Below are 12,774 nucleotides of genomic sequence, written 5' to 3' on the forward strand. Positions count from 1 at the left end.
ATGGTTTATTGATGCTTAGACCATGCCATATCCAGTCACAATGGCAGGATTTATCAGGTACTATTAAACTTTCGAACATTTTTGAACAATTTCATCGAGAGAGATAGGGAGTCGGAGGAGCCCGCGAAAGACATCCTTCGCTGATCACTGCGTCTCACGTGTCTAGAAATAGAACAGCCAATCACAAGGCCGCATGATTCAACCAATCAGATTTCGTAATTCGATACATGGCGGTTTCCCGTTACCTGCCTCTCTGTGCTTGTCACTGAGCATGCTGAGGCGGGGACCAGCCAAAAGACATCCATTCCATGATCAAGTAGTATACCGGAAGGCGGTTGACAATTTGCAGCATGACTCATGAACACGAATGTGATCTTCATCTACCAAATGGATCTGACTTGACATTAGGCAATATCGATCAACTCAACTTTCAGGAATGCCATTTACACAAACTGGTCCTCCGGACCGTTTACAGGAAGAAGTAATCGGTTGGATTGCATTTGGTTTTGGAGAAGTTGATGACAATAACCCCACATCGGCACCCTTTCTTCGACATTTTAGTAGGTTCAAAGAATGGTTTTCTCCAAGTCTGCGATTTGATAAACCTACGAAGACAGATTTAATAAAAACAGCGAAAGACGGTGAGTTTTTTATTATTACATTTCTCTTGTTTGCTAAATATAAGGGGGATGTTCACAGGCAGTTGGAACTTTTTAAGTAATGAGATTCCGAAACGGTGTGTGTCATCTCGATCGCGTGAGGGCGTTTGTAGTAGCGACTTTTGTGGATATTTAACTATATAATTAGTATAAACCCTACGGTCTGGACAGTGGGTTTATGCATTAACACATGACCATGGGATTCAGGTAATATATTAATATTTTATAAACATTTTTTTCATTTACTTTTACAGATTGGTCATCACATGATATATTTGATCCATCATATATTTATTACAAATTGTTGGAGTATACTATTTGTTGATTGCCAGTGCTATTCAACTGTTTCAAATCAAAAATAGTCATTTAAACTGTATTCAAATGAGATTTTTCTGTGTCTGATGGCAAACACCAGTTTTTCCATTTTTTTTATATCTTTTCATGCTTGTGAATATTAATTCTCTCTCTCTCTCTCTCTCTCTCTCTCTCTCTCTCTCTCCCCAGTCTTCTCAAAGGAAACACACAATCAAGATGGCTTCACAGCAATGATTGGTAAACTTAAAGACAAAATAGGAAGTGATTTGATCGCAGCATTATCAAAGAATGAGAAACGGCTAATAAACCTTATCAATGTGAGTTTAGATAAAACAGGACATTCTTTGTGTGGCTTGTTACTTTTTTCAGGCAGCTTCGATCTTTTTTTCTGCAAAACCAATCATCTTTCAATTTTTTTATTGATCTCCAAGTTCAAAAATTGAATGTACAAAATTTTCCATAATATTTGCATCTGTCATGGTTTTTAATTACTGACACAATGTACATATTGTGATAAATTTGCTTCGGACTATTGCATGGTCTGATTGTTTAGAATTGGTCCAGGTTTAGAGTAAGAAATGGTTGTGTATAGACTTGTGTGGTTTACAAAATTTACAACCGATTTGTTCACAGAAAAACGTGATTCCCGGTGATGCTGCTGGTTATATTCATAAGGAGACACTGTTACAGTGGATCTTAGCAATGACAAAAGCACAGCAATGCTGTCTGAATGACTTTGTAGCCAGCTTATTACGAAGTTTACAAGTTGAGTTGCAGACTACACTAGTGATAAAGTAAGTTGCAAAAAAATGTCTGTCCAAACTCCATCAGTTTCTCAATCCAGCAAATATGTTGTCCTATCCCATCTTTGATTTATCAGCGTTCATACACTCCTGAAATCCTCACATTTTAGAGCTCCTCGGAAAATCCTTGAAAGTCTTGATGTGTGAATTTATATATAGGAGAGAGTATTTTGACTTCAAAAATCCCTTGAAATTTGCTGTAAAAGTCCTTGAATTTTATGTGACTTTGAGTATAATGACCCTGATTCATATATTGTAATCTTTTAAGCAGATACTGGATATTATCTGTGAAAAAATCTTTGCAAGTAAATATCCAGTCTGTTGCAGAATGTATCTGTACATGATATGTATCATTTTAAGGAAAACTGCTGTGCTCAGAGTTGACTTCCCAGAGCCAAATTGGGAACCATTTCAGTGAAAAAATTGAACTCTCGTCAGTTTGTGACATTACATTCTGTAACATACTTACTAAAGTTATGGTACCGGAGTTGTAATTGATGACATTTAAATTTCTTGTACTGTATATAATTTATTTACAAATATCCAACTCCGAGACTGAAAGACTTTTTTCTTGCAGGAGAGCATCTTTGCCCAGATGGGACCTGGCAAAATATTCTGGCAACATTGAGGTGCTAGTGCCTTCTGAGGAAGGTGACCTACATTTGCTGTTGCTGTTCAAGGTAGGATTGTAGCAGTTGACAATTAGAAACCAATTCTGACTGTAAACCCTGGCAGTTACAAACAACGCCTTGTATCACTCTCCTATTGAAGTTAATGAAAACATTGCTGCAATTGCCGTGTTCATACAACACCTTTATATACAGAATTAAACCAATATTGTAGCATCATTTACCTAGTGGGTTCCTAAAAATGTTGAACTCACTATTTATGTACTTGAAGTTGTCTTCAAAAGAAGTACATTGCACAATGCAACGGTGCAATGGTATAGGCAAACAGGGAAAAGTAGTTCAAATTAATATTTTGTATACATAATGAATTCTCATTATTTATATATATATATATATATATATATATATATATATATATATAGATATATATAAGAGGGAGATACACATGTATATACACTGTGTATATATATGTATATATATACATACATATATATATATATATATATATATTTATATATAAAGAGAGGGAGATACACTTGTAAAAGTAGTTCAAATTAGTCATTCTTTATTAGTAAGATATACATATAAATATATGTTCATTGCATCACAGAATAAACTTGACATTGTACTAACTGAAGAAGTCACTGACATGACATCTGCTGCCAGGATGACACCAGAAATCATCACAGAAGCAGTAGCTGTAGCTCCTTCCTCAATAATGCAGGACGAAATGTGCAAACCGGGAGAAGAGTATGCTGTGGTCTATTTCATATGTCTACAAAAGTTTGATCCAAAGAACAAGGACTTGACCTTGCGGTTATGCCGATGTCATGTTTCCACTTCAACACAGCATTACATGGAATTGATGAAAACATCTGACAATGGAGACATTGAAAGCCTGCCTAACAACCAACCCAATTTGTCATGTATGTTCTTTAAAGAGATCACACTGTCCCTCACATCATTTGAGGATATACAATTCTTTTATGACACTCTAAAGGTCTTCCTTAAAATAACTATCTTTCAAGAATCTGAGGAAAAAAATGAGAAATAACATTTTGCCCAGAAAGTGCCGTGTCTGCCACTGACTTTGTATCATTGTTTTCATTTCCAGTATGTGATCTTTGTGTTTTTTCTCACAAAATGTTAGATTTCTTTGAACTTTGCCCATTTTGAAATAAAAATGGCATTATCCATGGCTTTGAATGGCTGGTTTGTATGAACGCATTACATTTGAAATATATCTGGGACCTGTGGTTTATGGACACATCACTTGGTCTAGTCTAAATTTGATATAACTGTCCATTTTGTTGTCATCTGAAAATTTAATAGTTGCATGTTGTTATTTTAAAAGTTGTGTCAAAAAGCATGATGTCCATGCATATGCATATAATGTCCAACATTATCGCTGACAATGATGGAATTTTAGTCCAGAGTAGAATTTCATTGTCAACAGTAACACTGAATATTGCACACCATGTATTTATTGACAAGGCTGATGCCTGGTCTTCCATTCAATTGAGGAGGACATGCCCCATGTAACAAATACATTGTAAATATTGTCAAGGTTTGCAGCTAAGAAGTGTCCCTTGTAAGAGTGGGCCAGAATTACGTCACATGTGATCCTTAGAAATGCCATCACCTTCAAAGCAAATATACCTGCAGATGACAATGTAACAGATAATCCTTGCATAAATAATTTCCACAAGATCAATACATAGTACTATCAATATATAGGACTTATAGCGCAACAACTTTTGATTGCACAAATTTCAACCAGAAAGGTTTGTAATAGCTTTTATACAGGGGAAGGCATCCCCAATATTTGAGGTCATTTAAATTTACTTGCATACGATCCTCTTCTGAACAACAATAAAAAATATGAATCACAGCAGTTGCCATATCTAGGTCTTTCAGAAAATATTTACTTTAACAGGGTAACAAGTTCAGTTTTTTGCAGAGAACTCTGTATTTGGAAGGGCCCAATACTATTACTGCATCCTTAGAAAGTCCTTTTCTATTGCATGATAGGCACAATATTATTCACAATTTCTCAAAGGTTTTGAAAACAGTGTTACAAATTCTAATCAGTAATGCTGTGAGAAGCCCACGACAGCAAAAATCTTCCTAGATTGTTCCATGTATGCTCATGGTGGAAATGTTTCTCAGAAACCTAGCCTTCTTCGTCAGTTGATGCCGAATTATGAAGGAAGCATGATAAATTCTAGATATGTTCCCTATAGGTCTGTGAAGTTGTAAATTTTATCAGCCGAAATCTGTGTTCCCCAATACTGAGAATATTTGAGCTGAAGAGTTGAGTTACTGGGAAAGCAGTAACAAAACTGCAGCACAGAATGTATGCAAAATGCTTGAAATCCATCTGATTTGAAAATAAAATTTTACCCAACTGTTCTGTGTATGAAATGAGTTACATGTCAAGATGCTTTATCGGACATTGTCATTCAAGCCCTATTCGTAAAAGACAGGTATTGTACATGTAACACATTTGAACGGTTTCGTGTGGTAATAGGTTTGCCCCGGCCCGGTTTCATTCTTTGTCGAGTTGGCCCTCTAGCGGGCCGAAGTTTTTTCCTTTTCTTTTCCCCCATGTCTGCACACAGCATTTCGATATACCCCACTGAGCTTCAAGGAAAAGCAGAGTTTGGCCGGAAATTGCTTCTTTCCTTGAATGCTGCTAAATTTAGATAAGTAGACTTTTTCATTTGAATTGTAAAAATTCTGATCCAAAGTGTGTGTAGTTGTATACAGTGGCAGTATTGTATAAACCTCGGCGCGGAATTCATTTATTCAAAAAAGGCAGAGATGAATAAATTTTATTTTTGTTTTCAAAGGTTTACTGCGTTGATAAGATTCTGAAGATTCCCGAAGCACCTTCGATCATGCGCTTGAAAGTGGTTATTGCACCAGATCTTTCTAAAAATGGCCGTCACAATGTTATATTCAGCTCACAAACGTACTCTAACTACAAGAGCAGTAAAACAACACAAAACAAACAAACGTGATTTGTATAGATCAGAGTTGACTAGTTCCCATCGGAATCCCTTTCGGGGGACTAAGTCTGTTTTCGGCAGGGTGTTTGCGTTTTGAGAAAAATGAATTCCTAGACCACACACTGAAGCTGCAAGGTTCAAGCAGGTCTATGGTTCACGTAGTATATCGCCACTGTAATACTCGCCGGGGTATACAGTTTATTAGTTCGCCTATACTAGTTGATAACTTTATTATTCGGTATGATACAAGAAATTGTACTCTCAGCTTTCTAAACCTTACAATTATGTATATGTGAGTAAAATAGTGTTTGGATCCCATCATTCTAGGCCCGGTATCTTCAACTAGTCGCATGCATCCGGTCACCTTCGATCAGTCTTCAGGCTTCACATTCATAGATGGTATTGTCAGCAAGGAATAGTCTAGGAGTGTGTAGTGTACACAGTTACCGAAGAGAGGGCCTGGACTAGCAACGAAATTCATCATTCCGTTGTTCTTAATGCGATTATGGTCACCTTCAAATCTATATCATACAATCAAAATGCTACATGTATTCCTCGATAAACCGATGTGTTTTATTTATAAGATAGAAAACGAATTTGATGATCGTGTGGCAAGATTTTCTAGTCCGGTGTAATTCAGGTTCGAGGCTGCACCTCCAGTTCTTTCCTGCAATTCATGTCAGCAAATTAAATGTCCCCTTTTAATTGATTCCTGTTGTCGACATAAGGCCAATTTAATTACTCTCCGAAAGTCCTATCTCTTCTATAGTGGTGTTTACTTTGCCTGTTAAACAGGTACCGGAATGTTGGCACATTGACTGTAGAGAAACCTGTTTACGGTTGGATGACGTTCGTGCCGACGGTGGCACCGATAAATATTATATAATAGCGATAGCAATGTTCGTAGTCACTTCCGCTGTCGAAGGAAAAGTTCTCGCCATAACAACATATAAACACGCGGGGAAAGTTACATACATGTTGTTTTGGGGCAAAATAAATGTCATTGGTACGATGAAGGCTCCTTAGAAAGGAAAATCTTACTGCTATCACAGCACGATAAGCTTAGAACCATTCTTTAGAAGCTGTTTGATTATCGAACACAGTGATGTCTCACGCAATTTTGATGAGATTAATATTTCTCAAAATTTGTGTTCTCCTGAAAGTGGCAGACGTGTGAATTATTCGTTTGCGTTCAGCATTTCCTCTCAAATCTTACGGACTGTAATTCACAGTTTTGCAGTACAGCAATTTGATTTGGTTCATTGATCTGCTGATCGGCTGAAATATCTATTACACTTCTTTTTTCCATTCGGAGGACAAGAATATTACATTACTCATACTATTTTAGGACGCGAAGAAAGCCTATTTTCAAGGAAATAAACCTTTAAAAACTTGGATTTCAGACTTCACTTGAAATCATAGGAGAAATGATATTAACTGAATGCGACCATACAATAAATGCATGTCAGCTTTTTTTCTTGCTCTGGTTGCGGTATGATGTCGGCTTTGGCGTAGTTTTTGTGGAGGAAAATCGTACCATTTATCCGCTTTTTCTTTCTCAGAACATCATGATAGCGAGATGTGGTAACCGAGATGTGAGGAGCCCAGGACGAGGGACGATTGATGGCGATGACATGTAAGAATTAATTTTGCCTGCAACACTGTCGTTTTATTACATGTAAATTTAAATTAAGTGGCATGTTTGTTAGTTAGTTTTGTTTTGTTTTGTTTGTTGTGTGTGGTTTTTTGTTTTGTTTTGTTTTGTTTTGTTTTTTTGAGGGGGGGGGGACGATAGCTCAGCTATCTTTTTCAGTTGTCATACTTGGATCGTCAGATTGTGTTTGCTCTGCTTTGAGTCGTTCCGCAGCACTCGGTGTTGGTCGTGGCTCTATTATCAGTCACATTTAATACCGGTCCCGTCATTGATAATGAAAACGTACACGTCATGGAATTACACTTTTACATATAAGGCCTACACCCATGATCATGCGTATTTTTATTGTAATATACAGTTATGACTAATAGTTTCGACGTCACTTGTGCAAGAGCAGTATTCAAATATCATGCTAATGCAACATCACGTGATTTAAACTTCCGGAGACCAAAGTTCAATGACAGTAGTGATTGAAGAAAGCCTTTGTGTACGAACCTCAAGCAACACGAACGGCAGCGACATGGAGTCTGAAAATCAACGAATGACGTAAAATTATGAAGATCTGAATGTGTGATCGTCAAAGGTATTTGTTATTTAACTGTACACTCACATAGACATGGATACGACTTCGCAGTTTCTCGAAAAGTGGAACGGCAAATTTCCCGATCAGGAGGCACCCGATGTATCATTCTTGACTGCCGGAGCAGGTAGGGTCGGAAGAAATTTGTCCTTCAGGATGAACTAAAAAAGTAGACGAAACTATCTCTAAGCTCAAAGCTGAGCTTGAAAAACAAGAATTTCTAAAGGGCTGGATCGAACAGGAATTAGAGGAGTTTAAAGGGCTTGGAAAGCTGTTGCAGCTCTCAAAGAGTCTACCACTACAACTGTGAAAAACCCAAACATGGCGATGGGCGGGCAAGGTGGACCTTCGACGTCACCGCCATTGAAAAGAACAGGTGTGGACTCAGGGCATCAAAATAGTGTCGAGGGTAGAACTGGAAGAGAACCAATATTTAGCAGTGGAAGATTTAAGCCTCGACAACGCGAAAATGTGTATGAGACTATTGACGATTTCCCATTGAACGGCACCAGCGGCGGTACCCCGAAAGCGGCGAGCTTTCCTCCACCAGGCGAAGCGAAAAGCAAGGAAGTGCAGAGACTTGCTAGTTTTAAGACGGGTGCGACCTCTAGTACCAGTACCGGAGATTTGTACACACAGGTGAAAAAGCCCAAACCGTCAATAAAACCAAAACCAGTATCCTTTCGCGGAAGCATAAATAGGAAAGACAGTCCAACACCTCCTACGATGCCCCTAAATACATTTGGCAAACCGATCGCTCAACCACACCTGCACGTGCACGAAGGGAGTCTTCGATCGTCATTTTTGGAAGAGCTCAAAGTAAAGCAGCAACAAGACCAGGTCGAAGAAATCAAACCCTCGGCGAGCGTTAAACAGACGTCACAGGGCAGACCTAAACCAGTGGCACCAGATGTCGTGTATGAACTGGTTGGAGACGTACAACCGAAAGAAGCGGCAGGTAAAATGAACGAGCAAGAAGCTTCGGGATTCCTTGAACGGGAGAACCCTCTTTACGACCAGTTGGGAGGCGATTTTGGTAGAACCAAAGGGAACGACAACGAATATGACACCGTACAGGACGAAATCAACAAGACCGAGACCAATGAGTATATGACTGTAGGCGAGGAAAACGTAGATTCAATAGGTTCCGAAGGAAATATAGACTCTATGAGCTATGCAGTGGGGCAGAAATGCCATTACGAACACCTCAGGGACCAGCTTGGGGGAGGAGACTCGGACGACTCGGTTGAAGTGTCCAGTACAGAGTCTGGTGAACTTGACAATGAGCCAGGTAAGTTGTAATGGACACACCCAGCAGAAAAGTTAAGTTTTGCATCATTGAGATCAAATGATTTATGACTATCATTTTCAAAATGATATTTAATCTTAAACACTTCGTATCAAGTTTCGTACTTCCCTTAATTGTTGTAAATGTGAATATCCTGATGAAAATTTCCAGTTTCCTGAAAGACTAAGCCCTCACCTCAACACCAACAAAAATAAATGAGGAACCTCCTTTTGAATATCGTATAACACCGACACGTTACTAAAGATGCAGGTACTTGGTCCATAACTTACATAAAATTTGAAGTCTCCATATTGCAATGAAAGTTGTTACTTTGGTAACACATACTCGCCTATTATCCATAAAAGAAATGAAAATTAATATTTTCTAACTGTGGCGGGTTTAACTGTAGTAACCTTGTCTTATGTGGAAGACTTCCTCATAAAAATAGGAGAAGCACATTCGTAATATTGCTGGACAAGCAGATATTTATAGACATTTTCTTTGTTCAAAACAACATTTCCCCTTCAAAACCATGGGAAAGGTACCCAGGTTGGTTAAGCATTATGCATATTGAAGATGTGACGTGCAAATGGTACATGCAATTGTCTTCAATATGCAACATGTTTGTATATATATATATATATATATATATATATATATATATATATATATATATATATATATATTATATATATATATAATATATATATATATATATATATATACACAAAATGTATACAATGTGCCCTCCCGGTTATCACCATAATGGCTTTATGCAACCTCTGAACTTGGGCGTATATATATATATAATATATATATATATATAATATATATATATATAGATATATATAGATTATATATATATATATATATATATATAATTATATATATATATATATATATAATATATATATATATATAAAGAGAGAAAGATACATACATACATGCATACATACACACATAAAGATGGATGGATAGATTTATAACTCTGACATACACCACAGCTTATTTCTTCTCAGAGCATTGAGTGCTCAATGCAGGATTGCAAACCAATATTACAATAAAAATGAGAACATATGAAGTATTTTTCATGCCCCTGTATACATTTAGGTATCAAAATCCAAAAATACTTCATGTGTTTACATTTTTATTGAATACAGATATATACGTTACATATAGTTACATAGAGTTTATGTGTGTGTTGTGACATGAACATATGAACTTTCCAATAATGCGTCAATATCGCTTGATTCACGGGTGCGTCACTTGAAATCAAATTTGTATCATAACTTTCATGAACATGAAATGAAAAAGAGAAGTAAGTTTTTGAGTATGGGAAGACTGAATCCTTTGTATAAGGTTATGAAACATGTAGAATTGATGTTCAGCTTGTCAGAGCTCCGGAGAATTTCAAAAGTTAGATATGGGTCACACTTAACCCTTTGAGTGCTGTCATTTTTCCCACCAAAATTTCAGTGCAATATTTTACCAATTTTTGTGAATTTTTCTGTAATTTTTTTGATAATATTGGATCAAATGGACATGTTTCGTTGGCTACAATTTCTCACCAAAATTTTGGCAAAAATCTGAAAGAAATTTGACTTGGGCATTTTTATAAAGATGACAAAAACTGACTTAAGTTCTCAAAGGGTTAACTTAGGAAATGTGTGAGAATTGTCCAGTGACCTTAGAGTTCAATGATTACCTACATCTGTGTTACCAAGACTGCTTGGCATTTTTGTTTCATATCCTGATCACCCAGTGGAAGTCAAATTAATCTTTATTATTGACACCTATACTTATGATTGTAAATGAAAAGTCATAAATGTCAAGATGTATTCAGACTACACAGCTGTATTCAAAGACAAATGTTCCGTGTTTGACAACCCAGATTGACTAAATTTTTAGCCTTACATGTACCTGTATGACATGTGCCCTGACAAGTCAGGAAAACAAACACGCCCACGTATGTACACGTGCTACAGGGATCTGATTTTGAGGTGTGAGTACCGGTTCTGTGGGTGGCAAAAATTTAAATCCGTTAAGATGTATCTACCCTTCACACCCAAAAAAGACAAAAGGTTGATTGTATCATAGACAGCAGAGATACGCTCTACTGTCTGTGATTGCACATTTAGGATGATTTCACACGTGATCCAAATATCATGCACATTCACTGTGCAAGGCCGCTCCTCAGACTAGAAATGAATTGAACCACCCACCCTCACTCAGAGGAGAAATGGGAACACATCATTGGTGATGAATTGTAGTTATGGTTCCCACATCAGTTTATCACATATAGCTGTAGAGAATACACTTTTTGTCCCTGTTTGGTTCATCCCATTGTCCTTACAGTGAGGTAGAAGGACCTGATCAGTAGGATTCAGAGGTGAAAGGTTAATTAAACGTGTTGGTGGTACATGTAACAACTTGCCCAATTACATCATTTCAGAGTTTCACCCCATCATCACCTGTTGTTTTCTTCGAAAGTCGAAACTCTGTGCAGGAAAATTGGAGTACAAATGTAGAAAGGTCAGCTCCTAAACAGCATGTTTCAGTTTCAGTATGCATACAGTATGTCTAATAAATCATTACACACATGTATGTAACAAATAGCTGGTAGTTTTATGTGTCTTTCAATGCGCCAATATTTACATTGGAGTGTAAGTAGACACGCAGGAGACCAAAAACGCAGAAGCACAATAGTTTTGAAATATTTTCCTCAGGATTATATAAAAATGCTGTTTTGTTTATGTCCGAGGTGCTATTTAGAGTGCAACACATAATATTGAAGAAAACAGTGGTTGTTCTGTATTCAAACGTTGTATTCATCCACAGTCTGTCAGTTCTTAGTCATTGCAAATTCAGCTTACTGTGTTATTCTATTTTAGTCCCCCAGACTGAGACACTCCCTTGTGTTTTATTCTGCCAAGCCCAGCTGGATGTCAATGTACAGTAGTTGTCGATTCAAAATTCAGTGGGTTCGGTTGTACTGTAGTACATCGCCATGGTAGTTAAAAATTTAGAAGTCTGTTGAGTTCAATTAGTTTCATCTGTGTCTAAACCTTTCGATACACTCAACTTTATATTTTCATGTCTTCGTGCATGCGTGTCCGCAATCACCTTCCAACAATATTTCTAAAGAGTTTTACCATTATGCTAAGATTTTACTAATATTACACAGCGATACTCTGTTCACAATATGAAAATAATCACATGTTGCTACAGTATGGTGCATCTGTACAAGGCAAATTGAAAGATCAAGTTTTGCAACAGAAGTACGTCACTACATGTAATCAAGGGCTGTCAACCAGCCTATTTCAGAAAATTTTAACCTATTGTTTTCACGTAATTATAGCATTTAAAACAATCTTGGGCAAAAGAAAATTTTGGAGGGGAAAGCAAGAGCTGTTCATAACTTCCCTCCAATCATCATTTGAAAAGCTTTCCCTCCCACCCATGATTTTTCCTTTCCAGTGCCCCTCCCCAATGCCCCTCCCAAATCACAAGAACTATCCAGTATTCTCTTCCCATAGCAGAAGTTGCCTTCTGCCTCTGTCTGTGATTTTGTCCTTACGCTTTCCTTGCCCACGGACATACGTGTACATGTAAAAGAGATGCCCTCTTCTAGGTCCACAGATAGAATACCCCACCAATGAACCATTTGTGACATGATTTGACACAAACAGCTTCATTGGCTACCTGTGACTAGTGCAGTACTTCTTATAAGAACTGAACACAAGTATGTGAATTCATCTATACACGCAGTGTTTGGTTGTATGAAAAACTAGTTCACTGCTCTCCAACAAACAATTAACTTACCAAACAACTTACC

General features: G+C 37.3%; 2 protein-coding genes across 2 annotated transcripts in view; both read left to right on the forward strand.

Moving 5' to 3' along the window:
• Positions 1 to 262: 262 nt before the first annotated feature.
• Positions 263 to 4,299, forward strand: LOC139146156 (uncharacterized). The gene is made up of 5 exons (XM_070717569.1): positions 263 to 641; positions 1,164 to 1,291; positions 1,608 to 1,768; positions 2,355 to 2,457; positions 3,017 to 4,299. The coding sequence occupies exons 1-5, from the start codon at positions 437 to 439 to the stop codon at positions 3,458 to 3,460; spliced, it is 1,041 nt and encodes a 346-aa protein (XP_070573670.1). The 5' UTR covers positions 263 to 436; the 3' UTR covers positions 3,461 to 4,299.
• A 3,228-nt stretch (positions 4,300 to 7,527) lies between these two features.
• Positions 7,528 to 12,774, forward strand: part of LOC139145555 (active breakpoint cluster region-related protein-like) — a 52,391-nt gene continuing 47,144 nt past the window's right edge. The window contains exon 1 of the mRNA XM_070716788.1: positions 7,528 to 8,942. Within this exon, the coding sequence (XP_070572889.1) occupies positions 7,973 to 8,942 (970 nt within the window). The 5' untranslated portion in view covers positions 7,528 to 7,972. The remainder of the gene's footprint in view (positions 8,943 to 12,774) is intronic.

This window comes from Ptychodera flava, chromosome 12 (assembly GCF_041260155.1).
Source record: "Ptychodera flava strain L36383 chromosome 12, AS_Pfla_20210202, whole genome shotgun sequence".
NCBI lineage: Eukaryota > Metazoa > Hemichordata > Enteropneusta > Ptychoderidae > Ptychodera > Ptychodera flava.